Raw genomic sequence first — 14,402 nt, 5'->3', positions numbered from 1 at the left:
AATAATAATAATAATAATAATAATAATAATAATAATAATAATAATAATAATAATAATAATAATAGTTTTTATTTATATCTTCCCTCCTCTCCCAATGGAGAGGTTTTATAGATTTGATTTTAAAAAATCATTTAAAAAAACATTTTAATAACATTTTTAATACAGAATTTTGACATGAGGTTGAAGCAGCATGTGTGCAGTAAACAATCCAATAAATGAAGCTTCGGATAGAGTAGGATTCTATCCTAGGCAGCCCAGCTGTAGCCATGTGTGCTTCCTTACAACAGGCAAAATGAACTGCAGCTGCCCATACTGAGCATGTGTTAAAACCAAGAGACAAGAGAGCACACAAGCCTTACTCACTCCCCTCACCTTGTTAAAGAAGCATAGATCTGTAAGTTTGGACATCAAAATGGAAATTACTTCATTAGAAAAGTAGAGGCTGGGGAAAGGGGGGAAAAACCCCTCTGGATTCATTTTGGAAGAAGCCATGAAGTGGTCTGTAGAAGATTTAAAATGTTTTTTTTAATATATCCCCATAATGCTTATCTCGTCTGGTTTCATTTCACCCATATGTATTTTTAGTTCTGAATAAAAAAATCTGCCTAAACACACTCAAGTTGATCTTGTTTTTTTGTGGTATAGGAATCTATCCTTGTACTTTCCATGTTATTTCTGCCTGTGATACCATAGTTTATGTTAAAGAAGTAAGGCCCCGGGAACACATCTACTTCATTAATTGAGATATAACTGTACAATTTTTTTAAAACCCAGTAAGTTACTGATTTTTTTTTTTTTTACAAAATATCGCATATTTTGTTTTATTTGTAAAACAACTTTTGGTGTTCTATTGCATCCTGGTACACTCTTGTCCAGGTGCCAATGTTAATGTAAACATATAGGCCTTGAATCTGGTATGTATTTTTATACTATGTAGAATTTTGCATTTTTCTCCATTGAATTTCATTTTATTAATTTCTGCCCAGTTTTCTAGCCTTATCAAGGTTCTTTTGATTTTTGCTCTCTTCTCCAGTGTGTTAGCCATCACTTCCAGTTTTGTAACATTTGCAGACTTGGTAACAATTTCATCCACCTTGTCATCTCAACCATAAATAAAAATGTTGAAGAGTAACGGCCCTAGGATAGAATCCTGAGGAACTTGACTTGAGACTTCTTTCCAGTTTGAAGTGCAGCCATTGCTGATTACTCTTTGAGCATGGTTTTTTTTTCCAGCCAGTGATGGGTCCATATGACTGTGTTCTCATCTGTTTCATATTTAACCATTACATTGTGGGTGACCTTATCAGATGTTTTGTTCAAATCCAGATAAAAGTAATCTCAGCATTTCTTGATCTCTCTCTCTCTCTCTGTTGTATTAGTTTGGCAGAATTTGTTATTGACAAACCCATGTTGGCTCCTACTGATCACTGCATTATTATCAAGAGATTTGCAGGTGGACTCCTGTATAATCTGTTCTAGGATTTTTCCTGGTATTGAAGTTAGGCTGACCAGTCTGTAGTTTCCTGGATCTTCTTTTTTGCTTCTTTTTTGTCTTTTGAGGAGAGGGAGTTTGATGATTTCTTCTTTGTAGTCTCTGCGAATCACACAAATGGGTTTTACTGTGCCTGCGCAGTTAGCTCTGAAACTTTTGGAATCTCTTAGCAAAACTTAGTTTGCAACTTTTTGGCAGTAGCTCTGCCCATCCCATATAATGCCCTTGCTGGACCCGCTTTTCTCCAGTTCCTTCATTCCGCCACGCTCTGCAGCTCAAGGAACTTCTCTAGCTCTTGTCTCAGTGCTAATGGCTCTTACGGAATCTCTCTTTGGAATTGACCTCTGGCTTTAATTGTTGACCACTCTCTCAATCTCCCTCTGGACTCTGGTAGCCTCATCTGATCTTGTCGGATCACCAACTTGATCACTTTGCTCCGATGGCCTCTTTCAAGCATTGTGGCAAATGTGGAGGCATGATTCACACAAATCCTGCCTGTCCTCCCCTCAGTGTTCTGCTCATTCTGCTGTCACTTTTGCGTGGCTTATTTGGAACTGGAGAAGAGTGGGTTCAGCAGGGGCATTATATGGGATGGGTGGAACTACTGCCAAAAAGTTGCAAACTAAGTTTTGCCCAGAGATTCCAGAAGTTTCTGATCTAACTGTGCAGGTGCAGTAAAAACCCATTTATGTGAATTCACAGATGACCACTCAAAGAAATACTGTTACAGGTGAGCAACCTGTTCTTCTCAAAAATGATGGCAAGGTGTTCAGAGAGTACATCAGCAAGTTCCTTCAGTACTTTGGATTGTGGTTCATCTGGGCCTGCAGATTTGAACTCATTTAGGTTACTGAGGTGATTCCCAATCTGGTGAATTCCAGCCTGCCATGAAGTAAACATTTCAAAACCAAATCAAATTTTATGTTTTCAATGTATCAGATTTGTAGTGTTTCTTCCTTTTTCACTACAATTTTGTAGGGTAATTAAAATTAAATTTCGCAAGGTAATTAAAACAGACCGTTTTATACATACAAACATATCTTATAAATATTTGCTCCAAACATTATTTGCATTTATGGAACTTAATTTTATTGACTCAGATTGTTTGGACATATGTGTCTTTAGCTGGATCCACACTAGAAAAAACAAATCTGTACCTACCTTGATTCTGATGCTTTTGGAACACATAATGTATGTCTGTTTTCACAGAGGAAGCAATTCTTTTAGTTATAATGCAATTTAGAAAAAAAAGCACTTTTTACACCAGTTTCCAAGAATTTTCCCCCCTATATGTTTGTTTATTTTTGCAATTTTTGTCCTGCCAGATTGGTGGGGCATCAAGGTGGAGTAGTTGGGGGCAGGACAGATTGGTGGGTGACATCCTCCATCTGGCAAGCATTTCACAATTTTTTGCTCTTTTGCAGTGGATCCACATGCATTTTTGAGTGTGTTTTAATAAATCAAGCTGACAGAAGCAAAAAAAAAAAGAATAAGATTTATTTTTACTCAAGATTTATTTCAACAGAAGCACAAGTAATGTAACATTTGGGTTTGAGTCTGGATTTATTTTTTAAGGGCAGCTGGAGGCCATTCAGCAGACCTGAAAGCATTAAATGAAGGATGTGGGAAGACAGTGGGCACACTCTTCACACAAGAAACAAATATGGCCCCTGCTTTTCTAAAGGCACAGATTCAAAGTTTGTTTCTATCTCATATCAAAGCCCAGGGGTTGCTTTCAGTGCTTCTGAGAAGTCCTGGCTGTCAGAAACACTTGGATAGGAAAGCAGCACCAGCTAAATGTCACACAGAGAAGAAGGAGCTTTTTATGTAGACATCCATCTTAATTTGATTAAGGATTCGGAGTGGAAAGGGAAGCAAGGAAGAAACATTTTATTTTTTTTCTCCTTTTCCCCAGGGCTTCCTGTATCGGGAGACATTTAAAGTTCCCTTGCTTACTCACTGGGATGCAAAGGGATTGGATGAAAGAGCCATCCAATGAGAGTGCAAGGTAGATTGACAGAATAACAAGAAAGGTTGTTGGTTGAAAGATTTATGCATACTGGGAAGGTAAAAAACACATGGGAAGAAAAGCCCTTTGTACCAATTTGATTTCATCTGGGGGAAATGTCTGGCTGTCAGTACAATCTGAGTCTGGATTTTTAGGAGTCAGAATGGTGCAACGGGATGAAATCTGGCAAAATACTGCACACTGGATTTGGATTATTTTGTTGGCATGGATTCAATCTCTGAGACTGTAATTTAAATGCAATCTTAGTCCTAGCTAGAGCAGACACAATAGAATTTAATAGTGATGATTTACCTTTCAGCAATTGATTCAATGGGTTTATTCTTGATAGAAATAGTAATTTTTTAGCCAAGATTTGTGAAGCAGATAAGCAAATTGTTGAAATTACGTTCCTAAAGAATTTGTTTTCTTTTTTTGGCCTTTGCTTCATATGAATTTCAAGTGTTTCTACAACTTCTTGAAGTTCTCAAATTTTTATAGATAAAAGAAAATCTTATTTTAGTGATATGGATCCTTTATTGTTTTAAGATATGAAAGGAAAGAATCAGTTACTGAGACTGCTAAACTAAAAGCCCTTAATGTGATTCATCCTGCTGGAACTACGCTTGAATAAATGGTTTGAATCTTTTGACATAAAAAGTGTAATTCCACAACTCTGAGGAAATAACAAAAAAAGCAAGAAACAGTTCTGAAAAAAATCCAAAAGAACTAGGTTGGATAAAGAACCATTTGGGAAATGTAGCAAAGGCAATAGCATTTACATCTCTATACTGCTTTATAGTGCTGAGCACTCTCCAAGCGGTGTATAATGTGTACACCTGTTGATCCCCAAAAGCTGGCACCGGTACTTATTTTACTGATCTATGAAAGGGTAGAAGGCTGATTCAACCTGGAACCCTGGGACTGAACTCACAATGTTTTGCCTGCTGTACTAGCAGGTAACCACTGTGCTATCAGGGCTCCCTATGTAAAATTGGTTCTAAAATGTAAAATTGGTTGGTCTTTTAGTACTCATTTAATTATTAAATAACCTAATGAATAACTTAATTCTGGAATTAAATTCATTCTGAAATTCCAACTTAATCCAACAATTTTAGCTAAAAAATAAATTACCTCTCTACATTAGAACATTCCTGATTTAATTAAGCCAACATCCATACTGCAGAAATAATCCAATTTGACACCTTTTTAACTGCCATGGCTCAATGCTAAAGATTTGTAGTTTGTTGTGGCACCAGAGCCCTCTGACAGAGAACACTAAATGTCTCACAAAACTACAATTCCCAGAGTTCCATAGAATTGAATCATGGCAGTTAGTGTCAAACCAGATTATTTCTGCAGTGTGGATACATCCTTAATGGATTTTGAGCAATTCCTATTGCTGATGTTAGGCACTCTGTGAATGTTATAGTTTGACTGTAGCTGAGACAGTGACACTTTTGCTTTCTGATGTTTCAGTATACACAAACTAGATTTCATGACAAAGTTAATACAAATATTATATATAAAATTACTTTAAGGCTATGCTTATAAGGTGTATATGATAGATAAATGAATTTCATGTTTAGACCTCTGACCTATATGCAAGATACCTCATTATGAATATGCCAATATTAAAAAAATCTGAAAAAAATCTAAAACATTTCTGGTCTGAAGCATTTTGGATAAGGAAGACTGAATGGCCTGAAGAAAAAAAATATATAAAAGATGCACAACACGAAATAACAATGTGGCAAAATTATTTGTTTTTATTAGGAACTATTTGAGCTTCCTGAGTTCGTTCTCATCTTCTGCTTTCCCTTGGGATTTAAAAGGCCTTCAAATATCCCCTTGAAAGAGTTGGGGAGGCGCTACCCCTGCCCAACACATCTAGGCCACTTTGAATTTTGTTTACATGTGATTTCAGAATTCTTAATGCTGAGTTCTTGTTACTGAAGATTATATGTATATTTACAACTCCTGTAAATGAGCAATATTGTCAGTGGTTGCTTTAGTTATCTCATTATCTTAAATCTTTAAAATATACATGATTCTTCAAAAAAATACTGGGATATTAATGAGCCTACCATTGGGTTTCCTTTCTTGCTCCTAACTTGCTTTAATGAAATATTTATAACATTTCTTTTTTTTAGTAGTCAAGTAAAAGCGCCTCCAAATGAGATGATTAACTTTCAATCACAAATGAAGAAATACGGCGCTGCGGAACGAATTATATTTGTAACCCGGGGTACCACTGTACCAACGTTGTTCCCTAACACTTACAATAATTACCTGAATGGAATTAAAGGGACAGATCTCATATACTATTTTTTTTCCTTTTTGCAAAAGCATCTGAAAAGGATAAGAGGATGGCTGTATCCTGTTTCATAGGACAGTAAAGTGTGGGGTATCTTAATTTTGTGCTGATGAGTAACGTTTTAACTATATAGTACTGCACTTTCCCCTGTTTCTTATACCTTCTAAGTGAGACAGTCTCTGTGTCAGGGAGATGATGTGTCCTTGCATGTTAACAAGGAAATGCTTCTTAAAATATTGAGAATGAAGAGGCTGATACTCAGACGTGAAGCCTGCTTTCTGCTAGCAAAATCAGTGCAGTGCGCTTTGCGGTTAACCTGGAAAAAAGCAGCTGACATTTCTTCATGACAGCTTGAAGTGGAAGGACCCAAACTTGCAGTGCTCCCTCCCCCAAGAGATTGTTAGTCCATTCCTTTTTAGTGGCTCATTTGGGCTCTCTGTCATCACCAGGATGCTGCCACTGAATGTGTGTCATGGTTACAGTAGAATGTGGTAACGTAACAGCCATGAAAGCCCAACGGGAAAGGCTGCAAATTCCAGGGCTGACCTTGGAGTAAGTATTGTCTGCCTTTTAATATTTTAATGCTTTCTGCATGGCACTAGCTTTTGTGCAAGCTGTAGTTATTTAACATTCGTTTTATGCTGACAGGCTCAGAGCACTGCAGCTTTAGGTCGCAGGAACATTTTCAAAATGCATTGTAGTTGCTTTTAGCAAATGTGTGAGCCTAGAGCAAGGATTTTGCAGTATATTTTAGATTAAATTACATTGCTTATTTAAACTTGCTGCGTCTGAATGCATGAATCTGGGCATCCTAAAAGCATACAGTGAAATAATGCTTCAGTAGGCCATGGTATTGCTTCCCCCCCTCCTCTCTCTTACTGTTTGTTTATCCCAGTGCAGCCTTTTTGAAAGGCCTCTTTCTCTGCTGAATAATAGAGAGCCTTGCAAGAGATTAGAACATAAAAGGAATGCTATTTGTGAAAATTTGTTGCATATGATCCATGTTTTAGCCAGTAGCAGAATATCAGTAAATATATTGCATTCTGACATTTTAGTCTGATATTCTTGCCTTTGCATTACATATGCTTGGCTAGGTAAAAACTGTATTTACGTAGTGGTCTTTGAAAACCAATGGACTTGTTTGAATGATTCTAGTGTGCATTTAGATGGCAGCTATATAAAAACACCCATATATTTGTTTTATAATGAATGTGTTGGCCATAGCCTCTGATTTACAAAGTGGCAGCACAGCGTTTCTAAATTAATAGACACAACAAAAAATGCAATCATGTTTGTGTCACAAACACAATTTGTAGCGTAGATATATGTGTGTCCACACACGGGCAGTATACTAACAAGGTTTTATTGGGATAAGGATTTAATAGATTTCAGCTGCCAGTTTTGTTATTTTGAAAAACAGAACAGGTTAGTCATAAGGCCGGGTTATTTCAGTATTCAGCATTTTGTTAATTGGCAAAACAATCTATGTCTGAATACATGTATATGCGCAAAACATTTTTAGTAAGCTGTAACTGTCCTAAAAATATTTTGTTAAAGAAGATGGTATTCTGGTACCTTTCAGCACTTCATATAATTTTATTACAGAAAAATTGATTATTAAAAGTCATAATTTCTGCTGATATTAGGATGCAATGCAATGTTGGGAGGAAGATCCATTTAATTCAAGGGTTGCACTATTAATGTATATTATTTGTAGATAATGTCCTGAGAGAAGGATATAACTGCATTTGTGAAGCTGTGCTTATAAAATAAATATTTAAAGGGGGCATGTCTTGTCATAACAAGGATGGACTTCAATATTTTCTACATATTGTTCAGGGTATTGTACGTATATGAGTTCATAAAAGAAAGTACAGTATGTTTTTTGTTTTCTTCCTTAAAATTAATTGCTGTTATAATTGACTATTACCCTATATTCAAAAATACCAAATACTTTTTAATTACCAAGTTACCATGATAACAAAATGGTCCATGATGTTACCTTACCTGTTATACTGAGAACTTGGATAAACTGTCAATCTTAACTGTTTATTTGGCTGATACCTTTTAGATTCAAGATTCACCAAAAAACTTTCTAGGATGGAGTGGGATCTTTACAACTATCTGTACACTAATATCAGTAAAAGCAGTGGTCCATTGATGGATTTTTAAGTTATAACCTAGTTTTTGGCTGGATATTTTCCTTGGTAGACTTTAGAGGTTGAAAAAAATAATGGTCTTTAATTCAAATTGTCAACATTTTACTACTAACCCAAATAAAAATATTACTAAAAAAGGTCATGTTCTCCTGACCTACTCTAGTGGTTACTATTTTTGCTTCTGTTTGCATTACTTTATAGCTTTTCACAACTGAGTTCTGCCTAATTTGTCTCTGACATTTTCTGTTAGGTTGTTTAATGTAATTTTGATGATATATTTGTAGCTTGCCTGTTACCATTCCTCTCACCATTGTCATTATGCCTGATGGAGTTATTAATGGAAGAATTAATGGCAGAAGTTTATGAAAATCATCAGTATACACAATATAAATTGTGTCATATTTAGAAATGAAATTGAATGCAAAAATGACAGGGTAAAATTAGGCTTCCAAATATGCTTCTATTATCCCAAATTTACTTCAGCAAGATCTCTCCAAGCAGAATGGTACAAAGTTGTAGTTGGAATTTTTGTATGCTACGCTGCGAATCTTTTTCAGCTGAAGACTGAGGTAGAAATGGTTTTAATAATAATAATTTTATGCAAATGCAGACTTGTGATCATATTTTTTCACAAATGGCATTCTCATAGTAAATGTTGAAATTAACTTTTTCATTTGATCTTGGCATTAGTGAATTACAATGGTGTAAGCCCAGCTAACGCCATTGTTAATCACTTTTTTTGGTCTTTGTGGAGACTGGAATTTGTTCTCAAAATCTTCTCCAAACCCACATTTTCTCTGCTTTAATCCCTCCCCAATATGGCCATTTTCTTGCTGATGGAGAGAGTGGGAAAGTGGCAGGGAAGTGCCTGGCTGTTTTCCTGTAGCTGAATGCACATCAGTGACATCATCTTGAGGGATTTCCCAGGAGATTTCTGTAGAGGTCCCTGAAGGTGCCTGTCACTTTATGTCCAAATATAGGAAAACAGCTGGATGCTTTTCTTCTGCTTCCCCCCTCCCACCAGCAAGGAAATGGCTGTGTTGAGGAAGAGGCACAAGAGAGAAAAGGCGAGTTTGAGGAATGTTTGAATGGGAGACATGGTGAAATGGCACCATGCAATCTTCGGGGCATTTGCAATTTTCCATCCGGCAGATATAGTAGTTGTCGCTGCTTAATTTAGATTTTCAGAGTGTAATATTCTAGTCAAGGAAGTTAATCTGAGACACAATAGTTACTAACTGAAAAATTTTGTGCATGGCAATTTAGTCTTGGAGGCATTCATTTCTCCTGGAAGTTAGTTAATCTGTCAAACTTTACTTGTAAACTTGTGCCAGTTTCATTTTTATGAGCAATGTATGAAATTAGGTTTATTTAATAAACACTCACAGTGTTTGCTTGTGTAATGAAAAAAACCCCAACATGTGCATGCTTAAAAGGGTTTTAGCCCCTTCATTTTTAATCTGGAATTTTCTGAAAGTATGGGATTTGTGACATTCATAGCCCTTTTTTTATGGAAGTCCACAATGGAGCTTGCTACATCCTTGCTCTTTTTAATGTGATCACTTTTAACTATTTTAACAAATTTACTATTCCATCAAAGAGAAGATTTAATTGTTTATCTTTAAAGCCAAATCCCCTAATGCAATAATACTGTAGTTTTTCTTTTAAAAAAAACCTGAGCTTCAGTTTACTAGAGATGACATTATTTTAACTTTCAGTCTCACCCCAAGAAGCCTGAGCCCAACCCCAACAAGCCCTTGCAGTCCATGCAGTCCTCTGTTCGCTTTTCATTTTTGGAGGTAAGCAACTATACTTCCATTCCACAATTCTCTTCCTTCCACACTGTTGAAGGAGTGAGACTAAATAATTGAAGCTTTTATATATTTGCATGTACACTATAGCAAATGCTAGTGGCTTTAAAAATGTTATTTCCAAAGTAAACTGTTTTGTACATGTAGCAAGATCATACTGGTAAAATAAAAAATGATTAACTATGTTTGGGTTAGGAAGAATGCAACATTTATGATTGCTTTCTTAATAATGGGTAATGAGCCAGTTCACATGAAGAATAACCAGCTTTGATGTGCCTTAGACTTGTACAGTCTATGGAACAGCTGTCCTGTGAAATAGCTGTGAAGAGATTAGGGCACCAAAAATAATGTCTTTGGCTGCACCCACACTGCAGAAATAATCTGGTTTGGCATCACTTTAACTGCCATGGCTCAGTGCTATAGAATTCTGGGAACTGTAGTTTATTTCTGCAGTGGAAATGCAGCCCAAGTGTGTTAGCAAAAATGTTGAAAAAAGAGGAAACAGATTTGTGTAGAACTTGCACTTGTTAATTTACCGTATATACTCGACTATAAGTCGACCTCATATATAAGTCGAGGGCAGGTTTTTGGGGCAAAATTATGGATTTTGATATGACCCTTGGATAAGTTGAGGGTAAAACGTAAGGGAAGGCAAAAAAGGATCTAAGCGATGGAGCAAAGGAAAACAATGCCAAAGAACCTACAAAATTCGGGCAGGCATAATGGTTTTGGTTCACACTAAAGGATGGATGGAAGAGAAAGCAGAGAGAGGTCAGTGCTTCCAGGACAGATTGCACTCTTGCCTTTCACCATGGATGGTTCTCTTTTTAATAAGAGTAAAAGTATAGTATTTACATTGACCCGTGGATAAGTCGACCTAGGTTTTTGGGTCAATTTTTTGACTAAAATTTCTAGATTTATACATGAGTATATACAGTAAATGAATAGAACCACTCTTGTTTTATATAGTAATGCAGTGTATTTGCCAGTAGAGGGGGGAAACTATTAACAAGTGGAGTTGAAGGCTTTCATGGCTGGCATCCATAGTTTTTTGTGGGGTTCTAGAACATGGCCACATAGCCCAAAAACCTACAAAAACTATTCAGTGGCTCATGTACCTCTTCTGTCTGCTTACTATTGATGGAGCACTTCAAGAACTGTTATCCCTTCTTCAAGTTCTTTTTATTTCAATAATCTAGAGTGGGCATCACTTTAGGCAAAGAGCACTTGAAACAGAGAACTGTCTTCCAAAAAGTATGATATGTGAAAAGTGTAACACATTAATCTGTAGTCCATGGTTTGAAACCAACTTGTTTTTACTAATTGTAGCCAAGATTAACCAGTATCAAGACAAAATTAGTGATTAAAAATATAGAAGAAAGTCCTTCTGATTTCTTTGGAAGAGTGTGTGCAGGCAGAAAGCATGTGGGCTCATGGCTCACTGTAGCTCACTCTAGTACTATTCATTTTTTGTTACTGATGGCTTTTCATCTGCTTTCCTGTTTTGTTGAATATTCCCCAGGACATTATGTCCTAAAGGAAATCCATGAATTAATTTTTCTCTTCCAGAAGATATTTTAATCACTTGTGAGCTCCTCAGAAATGCATTAAGGTTGCCAGTACAAAATTTTAATATGTCATAACTGCCTTGGGACTATTTTAATATGTATGACCTATTGTCATAACTATTATTTGATGATTTAGTTCAGTAAATGATCTTAGATAGTGTAATTGGGGCTCCTACTACCACAGGGCACTGTTGTGTCTGTGTAACAGCCCCAGATCCTGCTCTTTTTTAGGAGTGAGGATCCTTGAAGATCATCTAGGTCAGTGATGTCCAAACTCTGGCCTTCTAGGTGTTTTGGACTTCAGCTCCCAGAAGCACCAGCCATCTAGGCTAATGGGCTGGGCTTCTGGGAGCTGAAGTCCAAAACACCTGGAGGGCCAGAGTTTGGATATCACTGATCTAGGTGCAACCACCCACTGATTTACTCCATGTTACTCAGTAACTCAGTGGGACGTTACTGAGGATTTAACTTGCACTTTCCACTTCTGACTTTGCAGACACTTTCCCTCCCCCTTCTGTGGGAGATGAGAATCCTATTCACATATGCACACACACATTGAGCAAAAACATGTAAAGACAGTGTGGGAAGAAGAGGTCTTCAAAGGAAAGCTTTTATTCTACATCAGTAATCTATATGACCAAATGGGTATCTTATACATGAAAGTACCTTCCTTCAGGCATTACTTAGAGCAGTTATAAAGTTATGAAACAGTCTAGGTCATATTCAGCTAAGGTTAAAAGAAACATAAGCCTTAACGTGGCTAGCTGAACGTTCCTATTCTACTCACAATAAAGATGCTGTTTATTGGAACTTGGGAGTCTAGACACCTACTACCAAGCTTCCTTAGGGGAGATGAACTAGGTAGCATGCCCACACTTCTTCATCAGTCCCAAATTCTCAATTTCTTTGTCTCTCTGTGTGCCTTGTGAAACAATGAGTTTTATAATCTCTTATGTGAGAGCATGGAGAAGCTTTCACACTGCTCCCTAATGGGTCATCCTTTTTGTGCAATTATCTCTTCTGATCTCTGTTGCTCTTACATGGTAGTGACCTCCAATAAATATAACTTAAAACCACATATCATTTACCTTTTGTTAAGCCTAGCTTTTAACCCTACCTGTGTTGCCCAGGTAATAGAAGAGCCTATTATTACAGATTGATTGATGCTGCAGTATTGCTGTAACTAAATGTGCATAAATGTGATCATAGATGCCAATCCAAGATACATGTATAAGAATGAGATACATGAGAATGAGAATGTATCTGTTGTTGTTGTGTACCTTCAAGTTGTTTCCGACTTATCATGATCCTAAGGCGAATCTATTATGAATTTCCTTGGCAGGATTTTTTAGAGGAAATTTGGCATTGCCTTCTCCTAAGGTGAGAGTATGTAACTTGTCCAAGGTCACCCAGTGCGTTTCATGGCCAAGTAGGGAATCAAATTTAGGTCTCCAGAGTCATAGTCCAACATTCAAACTGCTATGCCATGCTGGCTCCTGAGGTACCTGTATAATAAATATTTTAAGATAGATATTGAAGTATTAAACTGAAGTGTTAAATTGTCTATGCGACTTGCATACTGTTTTGTGAGAGAAACCAGATCAGCATTGCACGGGATGTACACAACATGCATGTATGTATGTATTTCCACACCGATGAGTTTTTATGCAGACAAATGGTTGCTGTTAATAAACAATGAACTAGATGGGAGTTAGGTTTGCCTAGAGAGGCTCATACATTTTTGAGCGTGAGAAGTAAATACTGATGGAGAAAAACATGATAAGTAGCAGTAGCAAGACAAAGAAATATTATTGAAATAAACAAAGCACAATCACATAGGCCTGTTACAGACAGCCAAAATAAAGCTGCTTCGAGTCACAGTGGAGGTTCACGGTACAGTGTTTCAATGATGCATGCGTCCTAAGAGTCCAGAGGTCACACCAAGCCACGCTCCAGCCCTAGGACTGGGCATGGCTTTGGTGGGCTTCTGACTCTTAGGACACATGCATCATTGAAAAAACCATACCTCCACTGTGACTCGAAGCAGCTTTTTTGGCTGTCTGTAACAGGCCCTAGTTACATAGTTGATCAAGATCTGACCATCTCCACACATTCAGGTGGGATAAATTTTCCTCTCAGCTGCATTCTGTTTTCATTTCAGATGTGAGAAACAACTGACCCTTTTTAGTGACTCTTTTTCTATTCTTCCAGCCATTGCTTTAGTTGTTCACAACTTATGAGTTGATGGCTTGGAGCTGAATGTGTTTTTACTTCCATTAAAAGTAGTATATTTGACATAATCTTTGTTGAAATCTGATGTAGCAGATATCAATCAAGTGTTAGTACTTGTATTCTTCCACTTCTTCCATGTGATTAACCTAAAATTCAGTGTTCCAGCAAGAGTCTGGGGGTCCCATGGTGCTATATTTATCAAGATATTAAAAGATGTATATGAAACTAGTCAGAGAAAATGCACACTCTGTGGAATCACCTGTATTTTCTCCCTTTATTTCAGGTGAATATAATAATATAATAATATAATAATATAATATAATAATTTATTTGTATTTCCCACCTCTCCCTGCGGATTGAGGCGGGATTACAGCAGAGAATAAAACAAACAATCAATATGAATACATATTATCTAAAATACAGTCAATAAAACAACAACAATATTATACCAATACAAAAAGGCCAAATCGTCATCAGTTTTCCATGCTATCAGTCAGAATGGGAATGTTCCATGATACCAGCTATAAAAGGTCAGGTGGGTAGGGGGCCCGCCAGAAGAGATCCATCTTAAGTGCCTTTTAAGGCTTCTAAGGTGGTAATGAGATGGATCTCTTCCGATATGTTGTTCCATAATTTAGGGGCCACAGCTGCAAACCCTTTATGGGAAGTTGTAATTAGTCTAGTTTCATATGTTCCAATAGAATAGGACCCAGAGCAATGGATACAAGCTCAGGAAAAGGATTCCCACCTCAACATTAAGAGGAACTTCCTGACAGTAAGGGCTGTTCGACATTGGAACAAACTCCCTCAGTTGTAGT

At 36.9% G+C, this 14,402-nt stretch overlaps 1 protein-coding gene across 6 annotated transcripts in view; it reads left to right on the top strand.

Moving 5' to 3' along the window:
- MAST4 (microtubule associated serine/threonine kinase family member 4) overlaps positions 1-14,402 on the top strand; it is a 351,856-nt gene that overhangs the window by 163,703 nt on the left and 173,751 nt on the right. The window contains exon 1 of one of the 6 annotated variants that reach the window (XM_042450938.1): positions 6,169-6,366. The exons of 4 other annotated variants lie outside the window; for them this stretch is intronic. In XM_042450938.1, the coding sequence (XP_042306872.1) occupies positions 6,278-6,366 (89 nt within the window). In that variant the 5' untranslated portion in view covers positions 6,169-6,277. Of the gene's footprint in view, positions 1-6,168; positions 6,367-9,745; positions 9,773-14,402 lie in introns of those variants that run through there. One more of the 6 variants, XM_042450937.1, reaches the window with a different exon arrangement.

Source organism: Sceloporus undulatus, chromosome 2 (assembly GCF_019175285.1).
Source record: "Sceloporus undulatus isolate JIND9_A2432 ecotype Alabama chromosome 2, SceUnd_v1.1, whole genome shotgun sequence".
NCBI classification, from domain to species: Eukaryota; Metazoa; Chordata; class Lepidosauria; order Squamata; family Phrynosomatidae; genus Sceloporus; species Sceloporus undulatus.
This window is presented reverse-complemented; position numbering and strand designations above follow the sequence as displayed.